Here is a 21,994-nt window from a genome sequence, read left to right as displayed (position 1 = left end):
AACGACAACGCTCAAAATCACCCTCCAAACGCCGCGCCCATTGCCGATCCTTTAATTCCGCTCAAAGCCAGCAGTTCAGCTCAGTCCATCCCGTCCTATCCCAAGCTCTTGAAATGCATGCGTAGAAGTCGTCGCACGTACGGTAAGCGACGATAGAAGTCCACAGCCCCAATCCTAGTCCTCCCCAACCTTCACCTTCTTCGCCTCCGACCCCTCCAGCGCCGACGCCGTCTCCTCCAAACCCCGCTTCGCACCCGCAACCGGCGTCGCTGAGCCGTTCCGTCCCGTCAAATTCGCTGACTCCGCCGATGGCTCCGCCAATGTTGCCGCCACGGCTACGGCTTCTATGGCTGTGGACGGAGCGGTCGCGGGAGCAGCCACAACGGCAGGTTCGGACGGTGCCGCATCCGTCACGACGGACTGGGCGGCCTCGGCTGCGCGCTGCTGCGAGGCTTCGGCCTGGGGTGCGGCAGACGTCTGCGCTTGGACGGCCGCCGGTTGTGCAGGGGCTTGTTCAGGCGGTGTAGGTGGCATTTGCGGCTGGGGCATCTGCAGCAGTAGCACACCGGATTGCGAAGGTTGCGAAGATTGCGAAGCCTGCGGGATAGGCGGCTGCGGCTGAGCCGCACTAGGCGCATTGGTGGCGGCAGCTCTGTGCTGAGAAGCGATAAGGCCATTCAGCACATCGAGGACCTGTTTTTCTTCGCCGATGGGCGGGCTCTGGAAGTCCCGTGGATGCAGGATGCGCTTGATGACGGTGTCGACGAGGCGTTCGTTGTGCGCAAGCTGCTTCGGGCCGGCGCTCTTCAGGAAGGCTTCCTTGAAGGACGTGAGGGTTGTGTTGAGGTTCTCGAGCGTGTAGGTTGATTGCGTCGGAGGCGGAGGGACGCCAGGTGGGGTGTGAGAAGGGCGGGGTGGATACTGGGGTTGTTGACCGGACGGCGCAGGAGGCGGTTGCGACGGGTAGCTTGGATTCCGTGGCGGGCCGTAGGGTGGATATGCGCCGTTGGGTGCACGCACTTGCGAGTGGGGAGGCGGCGGAGGCTGTGAGGTTGATGGTAGAGGAGCCGAGGCGTAGGGCGAAGCATAAGATGATGTCTTGGGTGGTGCGGCAAGACCATGAGGTTGTCCATGTGTTGGAGGCGGTGGCCGCGGCGGTTGACCGTGTTGGTTGCCGTAAGGGCCGTAAGCGGGCATTCCAGGGTGAGCGCCAGGCGGCATCACCTGGTACTGGCCTGCGGGATACGACATTTGTTGCGGATACTGTGGCCGGGGTGGAGGTGGTGGAGGCGTCGCCCTTTTCTTCCTCTCCTTTTCGATCGAGACCGTTGGATCGACCCCCCACAAAAAGCCTTTGCCCTCCTTCTCAACCCTCTTGAATGCGGGGTTCTGGCCGAGGTTGTGTCGAACGCTACTTTGCCATCCATTGGTGCTGGTTTTGAAGCGATAGTACGGGTACTTGTGTTCGATAGCGCTGTAGATTTGCTGCAGGTTCATTGCACCGTTCTTCGAGTTGCTAATAGCTTCGTGGATTAGGACGACATAGTTTGCGTTGGGCCGCTGCAACTGCTCCTCGCTATAGTCTTCCAGTTTCATCTCTGGCGAAGGCGAACGTGCTGGCTTCGCGGCCTTCGCAGCCTTCTTCTCGTCCGAAGGGCTTCCGTCTTCGCCATCCTCTCTGCACGACCCGTTAGCAGACTGGAACGAGAAAATGCCTGACATCACTGGTGCACGGGAGGGAATAGACATACGCTTGACCATCAACACCCTCCGTGCCTTCTTTCCGCTTCTGACCGTTCGTCTCACCATCGGACTCTTTGCGAGGTTTGCTGACTTTAGGCTTGGCTACTGGCTGGGGCAATGTCGCTGGATCGATGCCCAGCTTCCTGGCCTTTTCCGCCTCTTTCGCTTGCCTTGCCAGCAATGCCTTCTCGCGCTTCGACATGATGCCATCCTTTGGCGGTCTCCCGGGACCTTTGCGCTTCGGTGGTATTATTGTCCCAACGGGAAGCCCCAGTTTTGCAGCCTCTTCAGGAGTGAGTTCTCTTCCGCCCTTGACGAGCTCGGTAGATTGTACTGGCGATTTGTCGTTGGCGTCCTCATCGGCCTCACCCTTGATCTCATCGGTAGCCTTCGCTTGGTCCTTGGCGTCCTCGGGCTCTTCGACAGACTCAACTGCCACCTCCTTTGGCTTCTTCTTAGCTGGGGCCTTCGTTGCTTCTTTCGGCTGCTTAGCTGGACCCTTCGAAATTTCTTTTGTGGCGGCTTTCGGCTGGGACTTCGATGGTGGTTTCGCAGGGGCCTTGACCTGTGTCTTTAATTTCCTGGCATCTTTCTTCGATTTCGGCTCGGGCTTTTTGGCCGGTTTCGTCATTCGTAGCTTCAGCTTGACCTTGACTGGCCGCTGCTCTTCGGCAGGCTCATCCTGCTCCTCGTCGTCCTCTTCGGGATCCTCTGAGTCGCCATCTGGGTCCTCGTCGAGCTCGGCCATCGGATCATCCCAATAGTGATTGTGCGCGATCAGGGGCGATGGGCTCTCCGACTCGCTGTCCTCTTCCATTACGATGCTCTCTCCTCTCTCATTTTCAAAAGCGAAACTCATCCGACCGCTAGCGCTTTCGCCTTCCTCGCGGTCTTCTGCATCACTCAACGTGGTATTTGGGAGACGGAAAGTGAAGCAAACCCCAGCAATCTGAATGCTGCTGCCATCGTGCAGTTTGGCGACTTCTTCGGGCCCATAAAGCTCATCGTCGTGGAACGCTCCATTCCTGCCCAAGACCATCATCTCCCAGCAGTGAGTGGTGAAGTTGTAGCTGATCCGGGCATGCCGCCTGGAGATTGCCTTGAAGTGGGTGCGCGAATCAAACTGCATGTTGGGCGGATGTATGGGTATCAGCGGGCACTCTGTGGGATCAGGAAGCAGCGCGGCTACGTCAGGAGGTGAAGCTTCGCCACCGTCCATGATATTAGCCATCGAAACGGTCATGAACTCCGGCTCCTCTTTGGTGTATGTCGAATCTTTTCGCGATAGACATTGTGATGACGAGCTGGTGGACTTGGATTTCTTGCTCTTCTTCCGGCGCATAGGCTTGAAACTATCGTCATCTGCGCCAACGATACCTCCGCTTTCGCTGACCTGGCTACGGCAAGCATTTTCATAGACGTCGCTCTTTAGTTGCACTGGCGTCTGCGGGACATCGCCCGAGCTCGACTTTCTCTTGTGCTTTGCCTTCCCTTCAGACCATGATCCCGTAGCCCGCTGGCGAACCAGCCTTTCTGCTCGAACATCTCGACCGAGCTCTATTGAATAGGTTGTCATATAGAACTGTCCATCGTCAAAGTCGAGCCTCGCGAAGCCCTTCATTGGCTCTGTGTTGGTTTGCAGCTCGGGCACAGAGGCCTGGTAGAAATCCGCTTCTGTCTGGTATGCCAGGGTATCGAGAGAGGGTTGACACAGGTTCGTAAGGTCCGGAACGGTTGACGAGATGTGTTGGTCGTCCGTGGCGGTGTATGGGAATGCTCCTGCCAGCCTTGAGGCGACTGCGGTCTCCAGTCCTATCCCGTTCTGCAGACCATTTTGAAATACGTCGGTCTGGGAGTTGGGATCGGCAGGCAGACAGAGCGTATCTACGGTGTGGTGTGCGAGCGTGAGAGGCGCAATCACAGAGACTGAGAGATCTTGGGGAGTGACAGCCGTGTCGCCGGCCGGCAAGCTGGGTGCGGCATCCGGTAAGGATGATATTGACGAGAGGCTTGTTTGATTCGCCGTAGTCGCTGCGATTGTTTCCGCATCATGGGAAACGGCCGCTTCTTCTGGTGAGTTTGTGCGTGGCAAGGCATTTGTTTCTGGAGCAGCTACACCGCTGCTCGTTGTAGCTCTTTCCCCGTCGCGGGCATTTTCTGGGGCAGGAAATAAGTCTTGCTTGACACCAATATCCAGGTCTGGTGCAACATGGATCCCAAGAAGACTGCTCTCCTCCTGGAACTGACCTCCGCTCTGAGGTAGGCGTGGCTCTGCTGTCAACGTCGCCATCTCCGCGCGCTCGGCATTGCGCTGCGGGTGCTGTTGCTGGTGCACTCCAGCCCTTCCGGGCGCGTTTGGGCAGTTCGCGTGATACTGGTCAGCCGTGCACCAGTCGCTGCAAGGACGCACTCCAGCACAGTTGTCGTAGCGGGCTTCGTAGGCTTCGTAGGCTTGAGAGGGGAGCCCTTCTTCGGCGATGGCGGCCGCACATGAGTCGCCGACCAGAAATCTTGGCGACTCCATTTTCGGCAGATCCTTCAGGATTTTAAGGGTCTCTCCGCAGTCTGCGACTTCACCGGCTCATCAAGCGCCAACTGGGGTATTTGAAACTCCCAAAAAGTTGAAGAGTTTCGGACAGACACTGAAGGAGGTTCTCTGCTATTCACTACGAGCGCAGAAGGTAGTTGTCGCAATAAGGTTGAGCTCCCCACTTACCTTCAGGTACACTGATTTCAGTTGTCCAACCAAAGGTTGATAGTTTCATCACCACGCCGCCCGCTCAGACAGGAGAACGGCAGCATCCCCTCAAACACTCCAGGCATGCCGCCTAAAGGCAGAAGGAAAGACGCTGCTACCCAGTGTGCGCCATCTAAAGCGCCGCCAAGAGCTGAACAGCCACGGCCAAACTGGCCAGTTCTTCACCCTCTGCTATCAGATGCAGATTTGCACATGCATGAACTGCTTGCGGGTCATATCGTCACTATTGCCAATTTCTGGACCTCTACGCTTTGTAAAAACTATACGAGTTTCCTGTCATCCCTGCCTCTGACCACGACGCCTGGTAAACCTAAAAGAGGCGACGCTGTTAGAGTCAATGATCGCTTCCAGATAGATGATCCCGCATTTGCAGAGCAATTATGGAGCGGCACGGCACTGAGAGATCTTGTTCTGGGCAACTTGGAGGAGACCGACGGGCTGTCCATCCCTAAGGATAGCCGACAAGCTCTATGGGGCGGTGAAGTCGTGAGTTATACCTCTTGAGATGCCTTGGGGCGGTGCTCAGTTAGTTCAGGTAGGTCTCAATCCGAACATCAGGATTTATCGGTATAGCAAAGGGCAGTTTTTCGATCAGCATTGTAGGTCGTCCTTGCTCTCTGGCAACGTTCTTTACAAGGTTGTCGCTTGCTATCATGACGCTTCTCAGCCGCGCTTTGCTATGTGGTGACGCGCTTCACTTTGTTTGCGCGCGATGCGATGCTTCAATGGCAGCATTTCTGTTCGATCACAGGTTTGGATTCTGCTTTGGGCTCTAGTAACCTGTTTTCACCGTGAATGTGATGTGATCGAGCGACGCAGAGGAACGCTGACACAGCTTCAGACGACGACTCCAACAACGTGACGATTCCTGGGACGCCTCCGATTCAAGCAAGGACCACCTGGACCCTCCTTCTGTATCTCACCTCTGCGGCTACTGGCTGCATAGGTGGCGAGACGGTGTTCTACCCAGATCCAGCACCTGGGAAGAAATCACGGAGCAAGAAAGAATCGCCGCCTGACCCAATAGTCGTGGAACTTGAGATCGGTATGGCCTTGTTGCACAGGCATGGCGCGGACTGCATGTTACACGAAGGAAGGGAGGTACTAGAAGGAGAGAAATGGGTCATCCGGAGCGATCTGTGTGTGCGGCGATGAAGTCTAGCTGGGCGGTAAAAGCAGAAGACGATCGGGCTCTGGTATACACTTTCAGGTACAAAGAGCGATCTATGCGCGGGGGTGGATAACAAAGTCTATGTACGAGTATAAAAGCTCCGACGGACGTCCGTCGCTCATCGGCGCACACGCATATCTGTGGAAGTCGCCCGTCCTATCTACTTCGTACAGTGCTCGGGCGGAGCCGCAGTGGGGGCTGACACCACAGCCAGCATGTCACCACACTCGTGCCCTACATCGTGCTACAAGAGGTCACTCTGAGCCCTCCCGTCTTTCGGTACATTATCTCCAGGCGGCGCGTGCTTGAAGTCGGAAGAGCTGGAGGAGCGGGTGTTGCCCCAAGGTGGCGCCATCGGCGGGATTGCCCGCCCGCGCCTCGCGCCGAAGCGAACCAAGCCACCCCTGTTCTCCAGCTCACAACCTCCCGTTTGACAGCCCCAGAGACACGTCACAGGTGAACGCTCCCACACAAGTTGCCAACACCTCTCCTCCACCTTGTCCAATGGCCTCATGGTTCACGTGGGCTGCTTCTGCTCGGGAGCAGGAACAGAGCCACCTGCAATGGTTCCCGAAATCCCCGCCGGGTGAGCCTATCGGTGGGAGATTTGCCGTGGGCCAAAACGCATGATACTGCCCAACGGCAGTCTAGCATGCAGCCACCGTAACGCTCTTCGACAAAGGCCGCATGAAACAGCCTCGGACTGGAGACGCCGTCGGCGCCCTACATCATCTTAGACTCCACGAGAAATGTGAGGCATACCTTAGGCATGCGTTAACGTGGCTCCAATGATGACCGGCCAAGGCCCCATTGCTGCCTTTCCGGGACTGCACGGAGTAGCCCTGGTGAGAGACCTCAAGGCTGTAGAGACTTCGGGTGGTGAACTCCTTGTTATCAATTGCCTCAGCTTTCCTTTCTTTGGACTTTTCTGCATGTCTCAGGACAAGTCACGGCTGGTTCACTCTCCTTGAGCCGCCCTCATCAAGCCACGACGTAGCTTGGAGGTTTTCATCATCACCCCTTTCTTATTCGTCGCTCCGCACGCCTACACTATCAAATCATCTCATTGTTGAGCGCTGATCTTCCTCATAACTTCACATCTCCCATCATTCTCGTTTTTGCAGCAATGGCAAGATCTTAGTATGGGGTGTGTAGAATATCCTACAATGTAGAAACATCGCCGTCGGGAAGCGGACACGCAAAATGGATCCCAGAATCGCGACGCAGCGATACGTGCAGGTCCAGGTCTCACCTTGGCTGGATCCGTACGCCAAATCGGCCTCGAAATCGGCCACGGCCTGGCCGCGAGCGGACGGACAAGTACCGATGCACCAGAGAGTACAGCAGTATGAAAAATACGATCTATCACCCTCCCAACAATGGCGTCAATTACAGCCTTCTTCACCGTCAGGCGCGTCACAGCAAAGGAACAGACCAAGGCGGTTGCTAGCATTACCTCAGCCAGTGTTTCATCATCCAGGTGTTCAGATGATCGATTCAAGCAGTGAAGAAGAGGACACGGAAGATGAAGATGGTAGGTGCCTTCTGCCAGGCGTGGTCATAATCCGCTTGACTAACTGACCTTATCAGATGTAGAAAGCACTCATGCGACGGTGGACGGACCAACAGCCGAAGCCGAAGAGACTATTAAAGAAAGTAGCCCAGAGCAAGAACCTCAAGCACACGAACCAGACCCGTCCAAAGACGTAGAAGACGAGGTTGAGTCGGCCCCACCGCCCCCGCCAGAGGCTGCGGTAGAACCGGATGCACCGCTGGCTCTCATTACTTCGGAAGAGGCACCGTTGGAGCAAAGCGCTGCGCCAGAACCCTCTGCTCCGACCGAGACTGCGCCGGAGGAAAATATCGCGACCGGCGACGATACTCAAGGAACCGCAGAAGCATCCCCTGAGCAGGGTGATGAGCAAGATACAACGCCGACAGACTCGGAGAAGGTCGAAGAGCCGGCGGAAGACAAGAAGGCTAATGACTTCGGTCTCGACCCTATCCAGCCGGACGTCCCAGTTGCTGCTGATGTCTCTGTCATCGTTGTCGATCAAGACCAAGGCGGCATCTCAATCAATGAAGAAACCGAACAGAGCTCCGCCAGCGAGGATCCAAACCCTGATGGCGATGCTCCAGCTCTAGTAATAACTAGTGACGACACCAACTCCCCTCCAGTCGCTGATAGCCTAGATTCTGAACCGCCTCCGGACGACGCACCTAAAGAGCAGCAGGATTCCGCGAATGTTGAAGTGGTTCAAGAAGACGTACCCGTGCCTCCACCTTCACCGCATGAGTCGTCACCAGCTTCAGCTGAACCTGCTGAACCTATTGCCGCTGACGCCGAACCTGCGGCAGAAGTCATAGTCGTCGATCTAGGCCCAGCAGGCGACGATGATATGGTAGTGATCATCGACGTTCCACCACCACCACCAGGCGTCAATGACGACCAAATCGTCATTGTCCCGCCCCCAGCTCCAGAACCGCCCAGCTCACCCGGCGGAAGCGAGAAATCAGTGCACTTCCCAACCGACCTTCAAGACCCGAAACCCAGCCGGCCAACCAGTCCCAAGAAAGGTGGCGCTGCCAAAAGCAAAGCTGCGAAAAAGAAGGAGAAGGAGTTGGCTGCGGCTAAGAAAGCTGCGGAGGAGAAGGCGAGGCAGGAGGCTAAGGCAAGGGAGAAGGAGGTCAAGGCTAAAGCGCCTCCGGTCTTGATGGTTCGGCCGCACAAGAAGACCAGGAAAGAGAAGGAGAAGGAGAAGAAAGATGCTGCAGCTGCCAAGAAGGCCGTTAAGGGAAATACGAGCAAGGAAAGCTCTGCAGCAGTAGCCGAAGAGAAGGACGTGGAAGATTTTGTTGCAGTTGATGTGCCGGAAGCGGAGAAGGCGCCTGAAACCACTGCTGCCGATGCTACCGAACAGGTGGCAGGGGAAGTCGATGAGTCAGAGCCTGTTGAAAACCCGCCCGCCGAGGTCCCAGTAGAAGAAGATTCCTCGAAAGGCATTACCGAGATCAGCAGTCCTAAGCCTGTTGAGGAGGGCGGAAACCCAGAGGCGTCCCTAGAAGACGGCCCTGCAGAGCCTCCGCTAGAGGACGGAACCTCGGAAGACCCGGCAGAAGATAAGAGCCCCGTCGCCGACGCGCCTGAGCCTGAAGCAGTAGGACCTGCCGGTGAAGAAAAGGCAGCTGAGAGCACCGAAGACGCAGCTGTTGCTGAAACTGAAGATGCTGCCAAAACAGCCATTGAACCCTCAAGCGAACCTACAGTCGAAAAGCCTGCGACTGAAGTCCAAATATCGGACAACTCCGAGGAGCAAGGGGCGGCTGAGCCTGAGGCTGCGGAAGCTTCACCAGAAGGCGACACTCCAGAACAGGCTGAAGCTGAAACGTTGCCAGAGGTGCCTGTCGAGGAACCAGCTGTTCAAGAGGAACCGGACGCCGCTGAGGCCGCCGCCGATCAAACCCCAGAGCCGGCGTCCCAGGCCGCAGTTGAAGAGAACCCTGAGAGCAGCTCCGAGGCAAACTCAGATGCAGCAGAGATGACCGAACAGGTGGCTGCTATTAGTCAAGCCGAGAAACCAGCCTCACAAGCGCCTGATGAGGAAGCTTCCGTGGCCAACAGCGAAAGTAGCCCTGAACCGCCTGCGGAAAGCGACGGTGCCGATGCGGTCGCCGAACTAGCTGCCGATAACAGCAACCCAGAGAGTCCGGATGTGGAAGCGGTCGTGGAGACTGCAGGAGAGGGTGCTCAATATGAGGGCGCTTCGGCAGAACCTGCAGGCGACTTGGCTGGCGAAGAAACTGCCGCCGCCTCTGAGCAGTCAGAGGCTCCACTCGATGCTGTCGATGAGGGGACACCGGACGAGGGAAGTCTTGCAGAATCTGCAACTCCTTCAAAGGACGAGGGTGATTCAAGTACGCCAGAGGAGCAGAATGACCAGGCCCCAGAAGCAGAAGCCGCTGTCGTTGCCGAAACTACAGAGTCACCCGACGAGCCGCCACCCACTCAGGAGGAACCTGCTCCCGCGAAGCAGGAAGATGAACCTATTCAAGAACCGCCAGTTGCCGAAGGCGACGAAGATAGTGACGAAGAGACCGAGAGCGAGAGTGAGGAATCCGGAGACGAGGATGAACAAGACCAATCCACCAACGCCACTTCGTTGGAAGATAATGCCGAAACTGTCGGCGACAAGCCGAGCGCAGCGCCCAAGCCAGTCGAGATCGAAGCCGAAGCCGAGAACGGAGACATGACACCAGAGGCAGAATCAAGCAAAGATACTGCGGAACCAGCTGCGGATGGATCTGCTGACGCAGTGTTGGATCAAAAGGTCGAGGAGACTCCGGACGAGACAGAGCCAGCTGCGGATGACCAGGAGCAAGCTGAAGGCGGCAGCGAGATTGTTGAAGCCCTACCAGAAGTCACATCAGACGAAAATGCAGAAGATGGATCGTCGCCGCCGGACAGTCACCCGGATGCCGAGGAGCCTCAGCAGCTAGATGAGCCTCCGAAGGCCGAACAACATCCAGTCACTGAAGGTCAAGATGAGGACGACGATGTTGTGCAGCCGTCAGAAGAAGTGGCGAAAGACGACGACGCGGAATCTCCCGATGCAGCCAACAACGAAGAAGCTAAAGAGGCTGAGGCTGAGGATGCTGCCAACGAACCCCACAACGGTGATTCAACCCCCGAGAACAAGGACGACTCGGAGCCAAACAAAGAGTCCGAAGCAAGCGAAGAGCAGCCTCCAGCAGACAGTGAAGACAGCAAAGCTAGCGATCCACCCGAAACAGAAGCCCAGCAACCTCCCGCCGAAGCTCCCACAGAGAATAACGAAAACACTCAGAAGACGCCTGAGGACAACCCAGCAGAGGCTGAGGTGGAGACCGGGCAACCAGAAGAGCAGCCATCAGCCGAAGAAGCCGCTGAAATCTTTTCTGAGGCCCCTGAGGAGCCTTCACCCGAAGACGTGAGAGTCGCTCAGGAGGTTATCGAGGAAGCAAAACGGGCGGCCGAGGCCGAGGTAGCCGGGGCGACGGTGTCTGAGGAAGCTACGGGAGAAGCTGCAGAGGAAAACGCTCCTAGTGACGGTGACGTGGCAAAGCAGGACGAGCCGACGGAGACCAGTACGTCCGCACCAGACGACAGTAAAGCGAACGAAGAAGGCGAGGCGGCCAAGAACGCGGGCGCTGCTGAGCAGGACGACAAGGCGGAAGGCGATCTACCTGCTGCTGAAAACAACGAACCTGAGAAGGCCGAGGAAGAGAAATCCGATGACCAGCCAGAAACAAGCGAGCAGGCGCCAGATGCCGAGGAGGCACCACCACCCGAAGACGCTGCCGAGCCGAAAGAAGCAGCCCCAGCTACGGAGCTAGAAGCAGACCAAGCTCCAGACAATGATGACGGGGGCGCCGCATCGGCTCCCGCTGAGGCTGCTACCGCTGACGAGGCTGCTGCGCCCCCTGCTCAGGAGACTGAGGCCCCCGCCGAGGAAACCGGTCCCCCCGCCGAGAGCGAGCAGTCTGCCAACGACGATCAGCCAACTGATCCGGCTCCTGCGGAAATACTAGAGCAAGCTGAGGCGCCAGCGCCAGAGGAAAAGTCCGAGCCTACCGAGGAAACCAAGGCTGCTGACGAAGCAGAAGCGAGCGCGCCAGATCAGGACCCGGAAGAGCCGGAAGCGGCCGAAGCACCTACTGCTCTTGAGGATGCTGCTCCAGCGCCAGAAGGTGCAAGCGATGCTCAGCCACAGCATGATCCTCCGCCTCCTGAAGACAATCCAGCGGATGAGGTTCCTGCCGCCGAGCCAGAGGAGCCGGCAGCAGAGCCTGCGCCTACGGAGACCGCAGCTCCAGAGGAGGCCGGTGAGCAAGCTTCTGAGCCTGCCCCGGAAGAAGCGCCTCGGGAAGAACCAGCTGCAGCTGGGGGTGCTGAACCGGAGGCTGATGTTGCTGCTGAGGTGGTTGTGGTTGTGGTTGTTGAAGATGCTCCTGCTGGAGAACCGGAGGCTGAGGAGCCAGCGGCGGAAGAGCCAACCCCGGAAGAGCCACCAGCTGATCAGACAGCAACAGTAGCGGACGAGCCACCAGCCGAAGAACCAACCACAGCAGCCGAAGAGCCACCAGTAGAAGAGCCTCCGGCAGAAAAGCCTCCGGCAGAAGAGCCAGCTGCAGAAGAACCAACAGCTATAGTAGAACAGCCAGAAGCAGAAGCGCCAGCGGCCGAGCCTCAACCAGACGCGCAGGAACCAGAAGCCGCTCCTCCCCCCGATGCGCCCAAAACACCTTCAAACGAGACCGCCGCGGCAGAGGACACCGCCGTTCCTATCTCTCCCGCATCGCCGCCATCACCGAGCCAAGAGAAACGCCACAAACGGCAGTCATCCTCCCGCAACGAGCATTCAGGCTGGATCCGAACGCAGAGACCGCGGTCCAACACCGCCGAGACAAGCGCTTTCTCCATATTCGGGGCTGCCAAGCCGAGCCATGCGCGCCGCGATAGCCATGCGAGTAAGGATAGTAAGGAGAGGGATAAGGTGCGAGAGATAGCAAAAGAGAAGGAGAAAGAGCGGCCGAGCACTTCACGCAGGATTTCGAGGGCGGCTGCAGAAGAGGAAGACCGGGAGCGCCGGCGGCGCAGAGAGGCGAGGAAGGCGGAGGAGGCGAAACTAGCTGCGGATGCTGCAGAGCGGGAACTCCTAAGACGCGAGGACGAGGAGAGGAAGAAGAGACATGAAGCCAGACGGGAAGCGAAACGAGCCGAAGCCGCGAAGCTACAGGCTGCTGAAGAAGAAGCAAAAAGAAAGGAGGAGGAGCGGAGGGCGCGGCATGAGGCTCGTAGGGAAGCGCGCCGTCTCGAGGACGCGCAGAAGGAGGAAGAGGAGAAGAGACTAGCGGCCGAAGAACAAGAGGAAGAAGAAAGGCGCAAAAGAAGACACGAGCGTCGAGAGCGTGAGCGACGTCCTACCAACGGAAAAGCCAGGGAAGAGCGCACGAGAGACATACCTCCGCCTGCGACCTCTCCTGTCGAGGAGAGACCGCGAAGCCTCAAGACATCCGGCAGGACCTATTCGGATCGTGCACGTCGCGATCCCAGCCCAAAACGGCCGGGGCTGCTGAGCTTGCTCACGAGATCCATTACGGAACCGCTGTCGCCGCCGAAGGAGAGGGTGACGATTAAGCAGCGTGCTCCTACATCCACTGAGAGGGAAGAGCATCGGCACAAAAAGCCGAGGAGTCCGCAGGAGGAGGCTGAGCACCGCGCTCGCAAAGAAGCGCGCAGAAGGGAAAAAGAGGCCAAAGAGGCTAGCGCTGGACCGGCAGAACCGTTCCAGGTGCCGCAGCCAGAACCGGCCATCGAAACTATACCGGAGGAGCCAGCAGCGGCGCCAGAACAAGAGGCAGCCCCACCTCAGCCCCCGGCTCCTACTTCGACCAAGCATCGCGCGGAGGAACGACCGAGATCTAGACGCGTCGAAAGCGATCGGCCTCGATCGAGTAGAGCAGAGGCAGAAAGACCGAAGACGAGCCGCCGGGAGAGCGAACGGCATCACAAGAGCGAGAGAAGTGAGAGGCGGCCGCTGCCGCCATCGCCATCCCAGTCACAGAGGAAGAGTGGGTTCTGGAGTGGACTGAAGAATGCGCTGGCTGTTTGATGCAGACATCACGACAAGCTTTCGGTTATATCGGATTGTGGGCGTAACAGGTTTGAGGTTTACTGGCCAAGGCGCAATGGGCGGCATTCTGTAAATTATTCGGATTGTGTGGAACGAGAGACGTCATAGCTTAATGGGAAGAGACGGGATAGAAGACATTGTACAGATATGGATACAAGAGGGTGTACAGTGTATGATTGCGGGATTGGCACGCGCTGTCCTGTGTTTGGTTGTATGGGGCAGAGTCGATTTGAGTTGTAGTAACTCTTCACAATATGTCAATTATTCTCGGCTTGGTGGGAACGCGATATCTTGCGAATCTTCGTTTTACAGATATCATGTCAGAGGTGTGGTCGTCTGTGTTGAACGTGCCTCTGCCAATCCTTGTTATTGCCCCTACCGCTAATCAAGGGCGTATTGGAGTGACCCAAGGCCCGTAATAGTTTACCGGTTTTTTGTGTTTGCGGGCAGGGTGGTATGTGATGAAGATTCTAAACGACGCTCTAGCCCAAACTTGCGGAAGACTTTCTATTCAGAGTGTCTAGTCTATCACCACGCACGCAGCTTTGAATCTCGCCATGTGACAAGCTCCCGACGGCCAGTCATTCCCCCTTCGCCTGCTCCTTCTTACCCTCCGCCTTCTCCTTCTTCTCTTTCTTACCTTCCTTCCCCGCCTTCCCGTCCTCCTTCGGCGGCGGCTTTTTGGGGTTCGGATTCCCACCCCACTCAAGTCTCCTCGGTCTCATAAATTCGTTGAGCACCTCCTCCGAGACCGCTTTCCTCCTCTCTTGGAACGACCCTACATACTCCTGCAGCAGGGTAATACACTCCTTCTTCATATCGCCCGTCAGCAGCTCCCCGCTCCTATAATCCCTCGCCAGGCGCTCCAGCTTCTCGTCGTCGTCGGAGAAGTAGGTCAGATACTGATACGCGACATCCACGTCCGGATTCCCGCCCTTCTCTCTATGCAGCTCTAGCGTCTCCTGTCCGCCGGAAAAGGCGTGCTTGTTGATTTTGTTCTTGATCCCCTTCGCGCTATCGTTCATGAAGATCGCGCTGTTCGGATTGCTCGCGGACATCTTGCCCCCGGCGCCCTGCAGCGCGGTCAGGAACTTGGAGTGGATTAGCGCCGGCCGCGGGATCTTGTGGGACATGGATTTGGTGTGGTCGCGCAGGAGGCGGAAGTACGGGTCTTGGTCGATGGCGCAGGGGATCAGGCAGGGGATTGCGGCGGTCTTTTTGGAGCGCACGGGGGAGAGTGGGTCGTCACCCCAGATGAAGGGGTAGGAGGTTGCGTAGGCGGCGACGCATTGGAGGTTGGGGAAGAAGATGCGGCCGGTGTTTGTGCTGGGTGTGCGTTAGGTTTGGGGGTTCGGGGTGGGTTTAGGGGAGGGGAAGGGGGCAGAGTTATACCTTCCGTCGAAGCCGAATGCACCCCGGACTTGGTTGAATGTGATGCCTTTGCTGAACTCCCAGGCGTTGAGCAACATGTGCTTTCCCGCCGTCCCCAGAAACTCGAGGTCAGAGTATATGAACGTCTTTTTGACGTCGAACCCCACGGCAATGATATCCTTCGCATTATCCCTCGCGAACCCGATCACCTCCTCCAGCTTCAGGTCCTCCTTGAACAGAAACTTCTCATCGTCCGTCAGCATGATGACCAGCGGCACGTCGAACACATCCTGCAGCCACTTGGTAAACTCAAAGGGGATCGTGTGGCCAATGTGCATGGAGCTGCTGGAGGGACCGCGGCCGGTGTAGAGGAAGAAGGTCTCCCCTCGCTCGTAGACGTCGAGGATAGATTCGAGGTCGCGGTGCGAGAAGAAGAGGCCGCGTCGGAGCCAGCGGTGCGGTTTGTGGCCTGTTAGTGACTCGAAGCGCTGGAGGAGGGCGTTGTCGATGAGCTTAGTGTTCCATTTTCTGGGGTTTATATATGAGCGGCATTGACAATATTGGTAGAGAGGAGTAGGTACCGTGAGATGGCCTCGTAGTCGAAAGCGAGAATATTGCCGTGCTCGTCTGTTGCGGCAGATACGGACCAGGGATCTATTTGCTGCTCTGCTGCGGCATTGGGTGCGGTGGCTTTGTCGGCAATTGAGAGAGCCGCGACGGAGACGGGCTCGCCCAGATCATTTGGGCCTGCTGGTGGCTTCTCCGCCATGTTATCTACCGTGAGCTGAAGTTATTCAGGAGCCGCTCTTATATGTCAATATGTTCTATGCATGGTGGTGTACTTGATGACTGTCCCGCAATTTGATAGTCACGTGCAAGTCAGGCACGCTCAAGGGTGCTCCCCGCGCTAAGAGCGGCATGAGCCGTCGCGTGACACCATTCCTCATCGAGTAACCATCACCGCATCATCAAGAAACTCCGCCGGAGTCTGCAACTCTCGCCCATATCAACACCATCAACATCTGCATGCTCTCCCTTGAAGTTCCAAGCTACACTACAACCCGAACTAGTCCATTCTCTCTACTTCATTCCAGCTCCCCCCACCCAGCAATGCCAGCATGGTGAAGTTCTACTCCAGCACCGACACCTACAGCTACCCCTTCTCCGCCGTCAGTCTCGCCTACTTCCTGCGCTACCCCAACCCACACGCAACCCACGTCCTTTCCACCGACACCATCGACCGCCACTATGATCCCACCACCCAAACCCTCACCACCACGCGCCTGCACCTCAAGCGCTCCAAGCTCCCCGCCCCCGTCCTCAAACTCGTGCCGCGTAGCCTGCTCGGCGCGGGCAAAGATGGCGACAGCCAGGCCTACATACTCGAGACGAGCGTCGTGGATGTCAAGGCCGGCACCATGGAGACGGAGAGTCGGAATCTTGAGTGGACGGGTGTGCTGAGTGTTGTGGAGCGGCAACTGTATCGCCGGTCGCAGTCGGATACGGGAGTTTTCGGCAACGTGCCGAACGCGGCGGCCAAGCACGGTTTCCTGAAGCAAGCGCCGGAGGAGGAGGAGGAGAAGTGTGATGTCACGACGACAGTGACGCTGCATTCGCGCCTTGGCGAGCGGTGGAAGCAGCGGCGGGCTGCGCGGTCCTCGATCCCTGGGGAACCGGGCCTAGCAAGGGAGCTGGACGAGGAGCCGGAGGAGAAAGTCGGGTTCCTGCGCAGCTGGAGCCAGGCGTCCATTCAACGGTCCATCGAGCTTATTGGCCTGAGGCGCGCTGAGCGCAGCCAGCCGAACGCGAAGAAGGGCATGAAGGTCGTGCTGCAGCGGCTGCGGCAGGGCGGGCTGGTCGCTGTGCTGGAGGGGATGAGGAGGGATAGGGAGATGGCTGTTGGCGGAGGTGCATTGGTACAGCAGCCGAGGGTGTGGGGCAGGGCTGGAGGGTCTGAGGAAGGGGATGGGGAGAGTGAGGAGTGATGGAAGAGTAAGGGCGGGAAATGTTGCAACCTACATGACCGGTAGGTCCCATGGTGTCAATCTTAGCGCGGAGCTGGGCGTTTGGGAGTCACGTTTGCATCAGATGGCGCGTTAGCGGCACGAGGATGCTGTCCTTTCGCTTTATATTGGGCTGGGTCGGAAAAGCAAGGCAATCACACTCCCCTCATCATGTAGGTGTAGTTGGGCATGCCGCTGGCTCTGGGGCGTGTACCACATACAGTCATTGCATATCAGCCATGTTTGTTACTACTCATCTGTATGTCTCACAGCTGTAAATCACAACCAGGTCATGAGTGATCTGTAAAGACGTCACTCTGTTTTCCTTCCAACCAACATCTACCGTCTTAATCCCATCCGAGCTATTTGTGCAACCCCATCTACCCTCGCAACTCGAAGACAACGCAAAGCATCTTAGTGTATAGCTTGAGTTTCTACCGAGGTACCTCAACCGGCTGAGGTCACCCCTGAACAAGAGAACTCGGGAGAACGAGCACGGCGGAGGTGACGAACCCCCGACTTGGCAGGGTCTACTGTAAGATTCCGTGCAGTGCAGTGGGGCACCTTGACACGTGCTGCGCGAGCTGCCAGCAGACGGACCTCGGAGCTTCGTCAGTCTTTGCAAAAGAGATCAACCGAACAACTTTCTGAAGCCCCTTTAAGCTTCGTGAACATAAGTTAAGCTTATATACCAGAAACCGTCTCCCACTGAGCTGTCAACAACCTACACGATGGAGAAGATCCCCGCTTTCTCCACTACTCCAATTGAGTCTATCCCAAGCATCGTCAATGAGGTCCGCACCACCTTTCGGGCGCACCGCACACGACCAGTCGAATACCGATTGAAGCAGCTGCGGAAGCTGTACTGGGGGTACTGCTCGCTTCCTTCCTCCTATCTCATTCTCGTAAAGCCCGCTGACACTTGCTTGATGTCAGACTTAGAGACAATGAGGACCTCATCCTCGATGCCTGCAAGAAGGATCTCGGGAAGTCCCAGTTCGAGACCTACATCACCGAGGTTGGATGGTGCGAGAACGACATCGTGTTCATGTGCAACAACCTCGAGAAATGGGTAAAAGACGAGTCCGCGCCCGACATTCCGCTCGCCAACAAGCTGTTCAGCCCCCGGATACGCAAGGATCCTCTGGGCACTGTGCTAGTCATCGGGTAACTATGCCATTCTCCTCCCTACAGCACGTCCACACATCCGCCATTTACAGAACGAACCGTTGCTAACATGCCCTGCCTCCCTCAGCGCCTACAACTTCCCCATCCAGCTCTCCCTCGGCCCCCTCATCGGCGCCATCGCCGCCGGCTGCACCGCAATCCTCAAGCCCTCTGAAAACGCGCCTCACGCCTCCGCCGCCCTAGCCCACATCATCAGCACCTCCCTCGACCCCTCCGCCTACGCCTGCGTCCAAGGCGGCATCCCCGAGACAACCCTCCTGCTCGAGCAGAAATGGGACAAGATCTTCTACACGGGCAACGCAACCGTCGGGACCATCATCGCGAAGAAGGCGGCCGAGACGCTGACACCCGTGACGTTGGAGCTTGGCGGCAAGAATCCGGCGATTGTAATGAGGGGCGCGGATCCGAGGTTGGCGGCGAAGAGGCTGCTGTGGGCGAAGATCCTGAATGCGGGGCAGGTTTGTGTCAGTCAGAATTATATACTCGTGGATAGGGAGATCTTGCCGCAGCTGGTGAGGGAGATGGAGCAGGTGCTCAGGGAGTTTTATCCCAGGGGCGCAAGGGAGAGTCCGGATTATGGGAGGATTGTGAATAAGCGCCAGTTTCAGCGGTTGAAGAAGATGCTGGATGAGTCGCAAGGGAAGATTCTGTTAGGGGGGACCATGGATGAGGAGACGCTGTTTCTCGAGCCGACGGTTGTGCAGGTCGAGAGTTTGGAGGACTCGCTGGTAAAGGAGGAGAGTTTTGGTCCGCTGATTCCCGTGCTGCCGGTCAAGGACCTCGATGAGGCGATCAGGATGGCAAATGAGATCGATGATACTCCACTCGGCATCTACCCGTTCGGCAGTAAGGCGGAAACGGACAAAGGTGCGCGTCATCATCCCCCCAATCGCTCATGGCGAGTAGCTATCAACGACTGACTCCACCCCTCGCAGTACTCTCTCAAACCCGCTCCGGCGGCGCCTCAATAAACGACGGCTTCTTCCACGCCTCCCTCCCCACCCTCGCCTTCGGCGGCGTCGGCAACTCCGGCCAAGGCGCCTACCGCGGCAAAGCTTCCTTCGACACCTTCACCCACCGCCGCTCCGTCACGACCACGCCATCCTGGATTGAGAGCATGCTGGCGGTGCGCTATCCGCCGTACACGGCGAAGAAACAGGAGAAGTTCGCGAGCATGAGTGCGTTGAAGCCGAACTTTGACCGTGAGGGGAATGTGAAGTTCAGTCTGTTGGGTGGGCTTCTGAAGTTGGGGGCGGGGAGTGGGATTGGGGCAGTGGGGAGGTGGTGTTTGGTTATGCTGCGTAAGTGTTCACGATCCGGATGGCCGTCTGGTCGATCCAAGTTGTGGTCTGGAGGCTAATGTTTGGGATAGTTGCTGCTGCGGTAAGGCAATATCTGCAACGCCAGTCAAGGCTGTAAAAATCCTGTTGGGTTGTTGTGTTGCCTTGAAGGTGGTAGGGTGCGCTGTATGCTTGGTAATGTGCAAGTGAAGCCACGAGAGCCCTCGCATCTCTGACGGGGTTGGAAAGAACAACTACCCTGTCATATGGATGGGACATGGTTGGGCGGCATTCGCTTCCCTCTCTCCCCCTTCCGTAGCCTCTTTTCAGATGCCTCTCAGTTCTGTATCAATACCTGAACAAAAGGGGTTGCAGCTGTACACACCAATTGCTTTGCGCGGCAGTGATTCCACCATGGAGACGCGCGTTCAAGCCCACGATCAAACGCGTACTCGGTATATGCTATACAAAGCTTACTACCCTTTGCATCGTCAGACGTAATGATCAAGGCGCACGGCAAGCCACCAACACTTTACTCCCGTATATTCCGTCAGCTGAGACAGATCTCTCTTCTAAATGCGTCCACTTCTTGCCGTGTCGTATATGAGAGAATCTCGCAGCGAGGATGTGTTACTCTGCAGGGTACGAGTATTAGTGCCAGAAGCCGGCGGTGGCGGATGGTGAGTACGCCAATTCCTGAGGTGACCTCGAGATAAGAATTCCTTCCCTATCTCAAGCATGATGAAGGCCGCAGTTGCGGCACAGCTCTTTCATACACCTCGCTGGGAACCGTTCGGGGTTCCTGATTGAAGTCGACTTGACGCAGATATCTGGCTTGAGACGGACAGAGCACGGCTCCAGGTTCAAGAGAAACCAAGCTGCTCAGAGCCCTTCGATCCCTCAAGCATACAAGGCGTTCCAAAGGTAGCTGAACGGGATCATCCCCAAACAACACAGGTCCTTCTTGATGCAACCGAAGTCACTCACACAGTCGACAGCGGCCTGCTCGTGACTTACTGCTTACCTGCCCTGCATATCTCTCATGCACCGCAAAAGCCAAAATGCGGAGAACAATCCTCAACAATTACACTCTAGGTGGCACAGCAGTATTGCGCTCGCTAGATGACGACGACACGAGGCTCACTGGGACTCGTAGCGATCCTTCAAATCGCGCAGCCGTTGACAGCGGTTGCGCGCCAACCTCGCCTGTTTGCTATTCACGCTTGGACGCGCAAGACGCATGCAGCTGCAACTACCCAACTGTCAAGCCGACAAGCCGAAAGCTTATGCAAGAAGATGGAGACATGTCAAAGCTCGACCCAGGACACAAACAGCCTCCTCGCCGGCCCCGCCATCTCGGACGGATGAGATGAGGTTGGGGAAAGTGAGCTAATCTGCCGTTTACGGCTCATTTAGGCTTCGATGAGCCATTTTGCTATCTTTAGATATCTCTGCATCCGGTGAGATTAAGTCCTGCAAGATCGGTTAACCTCCGAAAACGCAGACAGGGCTTGTTCTGAGCCGCACCCCATGTTTCAACATCTGCACGATTCTGGTGCTCGCAAGTACTTCCCCACTTTCCCTTCTGCCTGCAATATGGAAGTTGGACAAATGAAGCTCAGGCGTGACCTTCTTCTAACAGGCGGTAATAGCAGCAGGGTGTATGGCGGCCGCAGAAAACAAGCCTGGCGGGTCTCCGTATCATCTCAACTTCCAAATCGCGAGATACTGATCTTCAACCACCCATCCACATTCTAAGCGCCCGCGGCCCAAGGTCGTTACACAAAGCCATGCACGACCGGCTTCCTCATCTGCGGCGCAAGGTAACCCATGCGGACTTCCCTGCACTGATCGTTTCTATTCTGAGCTTCTTCTTGCGTCTTACTGGTCATTTGTTCCCGTCAAGCTTCCAGGCTTCCTCTTCCTCCACCGGGTTTGCGGAAATCTTACTCTGTTCGACGATAGTTTGCCCAGATCCCGGATGTTAACTCGGGAGGCACAGTCGTAGCGTCCTGTCGACGCTTTTGTGGCTGCAGAGCGGCTGCGTAGTAAGATTTCCGTCTATGCGGGAGGCGCATGGCGGCGCATGCAGGCCTTTTAGAAGGCTGGTGTGGTCGAGGTAGGGATCTCGTTTGTAGAGTATATAGGTTCTGCTCGTGTCTGGTATGGAAGACACCGCTGTCCTCAATTACTCAAGGGAGCGTGGTAGACCAGGCTTGGTGGAATACATTCTAGCCAATATCCTTACATCTCTACCCGCTCTCATCGTTTCCCTTTCCCATATCCAGGACCTAGTATACCCGTTCTAAGTCAACTAGACCTGGTATATTTGCCCACGTCCGCATCCTTCTCGGGAACGCCTGGAACAATCATCCCTCCATTTGGGCCTAGGGATCAGTCGTCAAAGGACGAAATCGTCATCTCTCAGATTACCATCAAATCCGACCATCCATCACATCCGCCACGATGTTCCTCACGACACTAAAAACAATCTCACCACTTCAAACCCTCCTTCTCGCCATCCTCACCATATTCACCATCACAACAACCGCCTCCCCTCTCCCCCAACTCCACCCACGGGCCCTCCCGCCCACCCTCGTCCCACCGCCCTCAAGTCTCCCACCACCTCCCTCCGGCCTCGTTCTCAAGCGCGTCCTCCTCGGACTCGGCACGCAGAACTACACCTGCGCAACCTCCACCACCGCCAGCGCCCCCAAATCCAACGGCGCCCTCGCAACCCTGCACGACCTGTCCCCGCTGCTCCTACCCGTCAAACCCATGACCGCAGTCGCGGCCCTGGCGCCCCT

The 21,994-nt window shown here is 57.0% G+C and overlaps 7 protein-coding genes across 7 annotated transcripts; 5 read left to right on the top strand and 2 right to left on the bottom strand.

Annotated features, from left to right (window-relative positions):
* Positions 1–174: 174 nt before the first annotated feature.
* Positions 175–4,267, bottom strand: W97_08790 (uncharacterized protein; the record flags this gene model as incomplete). The annotated part of the gene is made up of 2 exons (XM_007786657.1): positions 175–1,678; positions 1,752–4,267. The coding sequence occupies 2 exons, from the start codon at positions 4,265–4,267 to the stop codon at positions 175–177; spliced, it is 4,020 nt and encodes a 1,339-aa protein (XP_007784847.1).
* Positions 4,268–4,564: 297 nt separating this feature from the next.
* On the top strand, positions 4,565–5,656 carry W97_08789 (uncharacterized protein; the record flags this gene model as incomplete). Its single annotated transcript, XM_007786656.1, has 3 exons — positions 4,565–4,987; positions 5,037–5,100; positions 5,343–5,656. The coding sequence occupies 3 exons, from the start codon at positions 4,565–4,567 to the stop codon at positions 5,654–5,656; spliced, it is 801 nt and encodes a 266-aa protein (XP_007784846.1).
* A 1,504-nt stretch (positions 5,657–7,160) lies between these two features.
* On the top strand, positions 7,161–13,324 carry W97_08788 (uncharacterized protein; the record flags this gene model as incomplete). Its single annotated transcript, XM_007786655.1, has 2 exons — positions 7,161–7,206; positions 7,263–13,324. 2 exons carry the CDS (start codon positions 7,161–7,163, stop codon positions 13,322–13,324), a joined length of 6,108 nt encoding a protein of 2,035 aa, XP_007784845.1.
* A 602-nt stretch (positions 13,325–13,926) lies between these two features.
* On the bottom strand, positions 13,927–15,485 carry W97_08787 (uncharacterized protein; the record flags this gene model as incomplete). The annotated part of the gene is made up of 3 exons (XM_007786654.1): positions 13,927–14,671; positions 14,738–15,244; positions 15,298–15,485. The coding sequence occupies 3 exons, from the start codon at positions 15,483–15,485 to the stop codon at positions 13,927–13,929; spliced, it is 1,440 nt and encodes a 479-aa protein (XP_007784844.1).
* Positions 15,486–15,834: 349 nt separating this feature from the next.
* W97_08786 (uncharacterized protein) lies at positions 15,835–16,701 on the top strand (the record flags this gene model as incomplete). The annotated part of the gene is made up of 1 exon (XM_007786653.1): positions 15,835–16,701. One exon carries the CDS (start codon positions 15,835–15,837, stop codon positions 16,699–16,701), a length of 867 nt encoding a protein of 288 aa, XP_007784843.1.
* Positions 16,702–17,450: 749 nt separating this feature from the next.
* W97_08785 (uncharacterized protein) lies at positions 17,451–19,326 on the top strand (the record flags this gene model as incomplete). Its single annotated transcript, XM_007786652.1, has 5 exons — positions 17,451–17,590; positions 17,656–17,886; positions 17,975–18,774; positions 18,843–19,208; positions 19,280–19,326. 5 exons carry the CDS (start codon positions 17,451–17,453, stop codon positions 19,324–19,326), a joined length of 1,584 nt encoding a protein of 527 aa, XP_007784842.1.
* A 2,327-nt stretch (positions 19,327–21,653) lies between these two features.
* On the top strand, positions 21,654–21,974 carry W97_08784 (uncharacterized protein; the record flags this gene model as incomplete). The annotated part of the gene is made up of 1 exon (XM_007786651.1): positions 21,654–21,974. A coding segment is annotated over one exon (321 nt), but the record flags the coding sequence as incomplete, so codon positions are not given.
* Between the last annotated feature and the right edge of the window lie 20 nt (positions 21,975–21,994).

Source organism: Coniosporium apollinis (assembly GCF_000281105.1).
Source record: "Coniosporium apollinis CBS 100218 chromosome Unknown supercont1.64, whole genome shotgun sequence".
NCBI classification, from domain to species: Eukaryota; Fungi; Ascomycota; class Dothideomycetes; genus Coniosporium; species Coniosporium apollinis.
The sequence above is the reverse complement of the archived record's forward strand: the minus strand, read 5'-3'. Positions and strand labels throughout refer to the sequence as shown.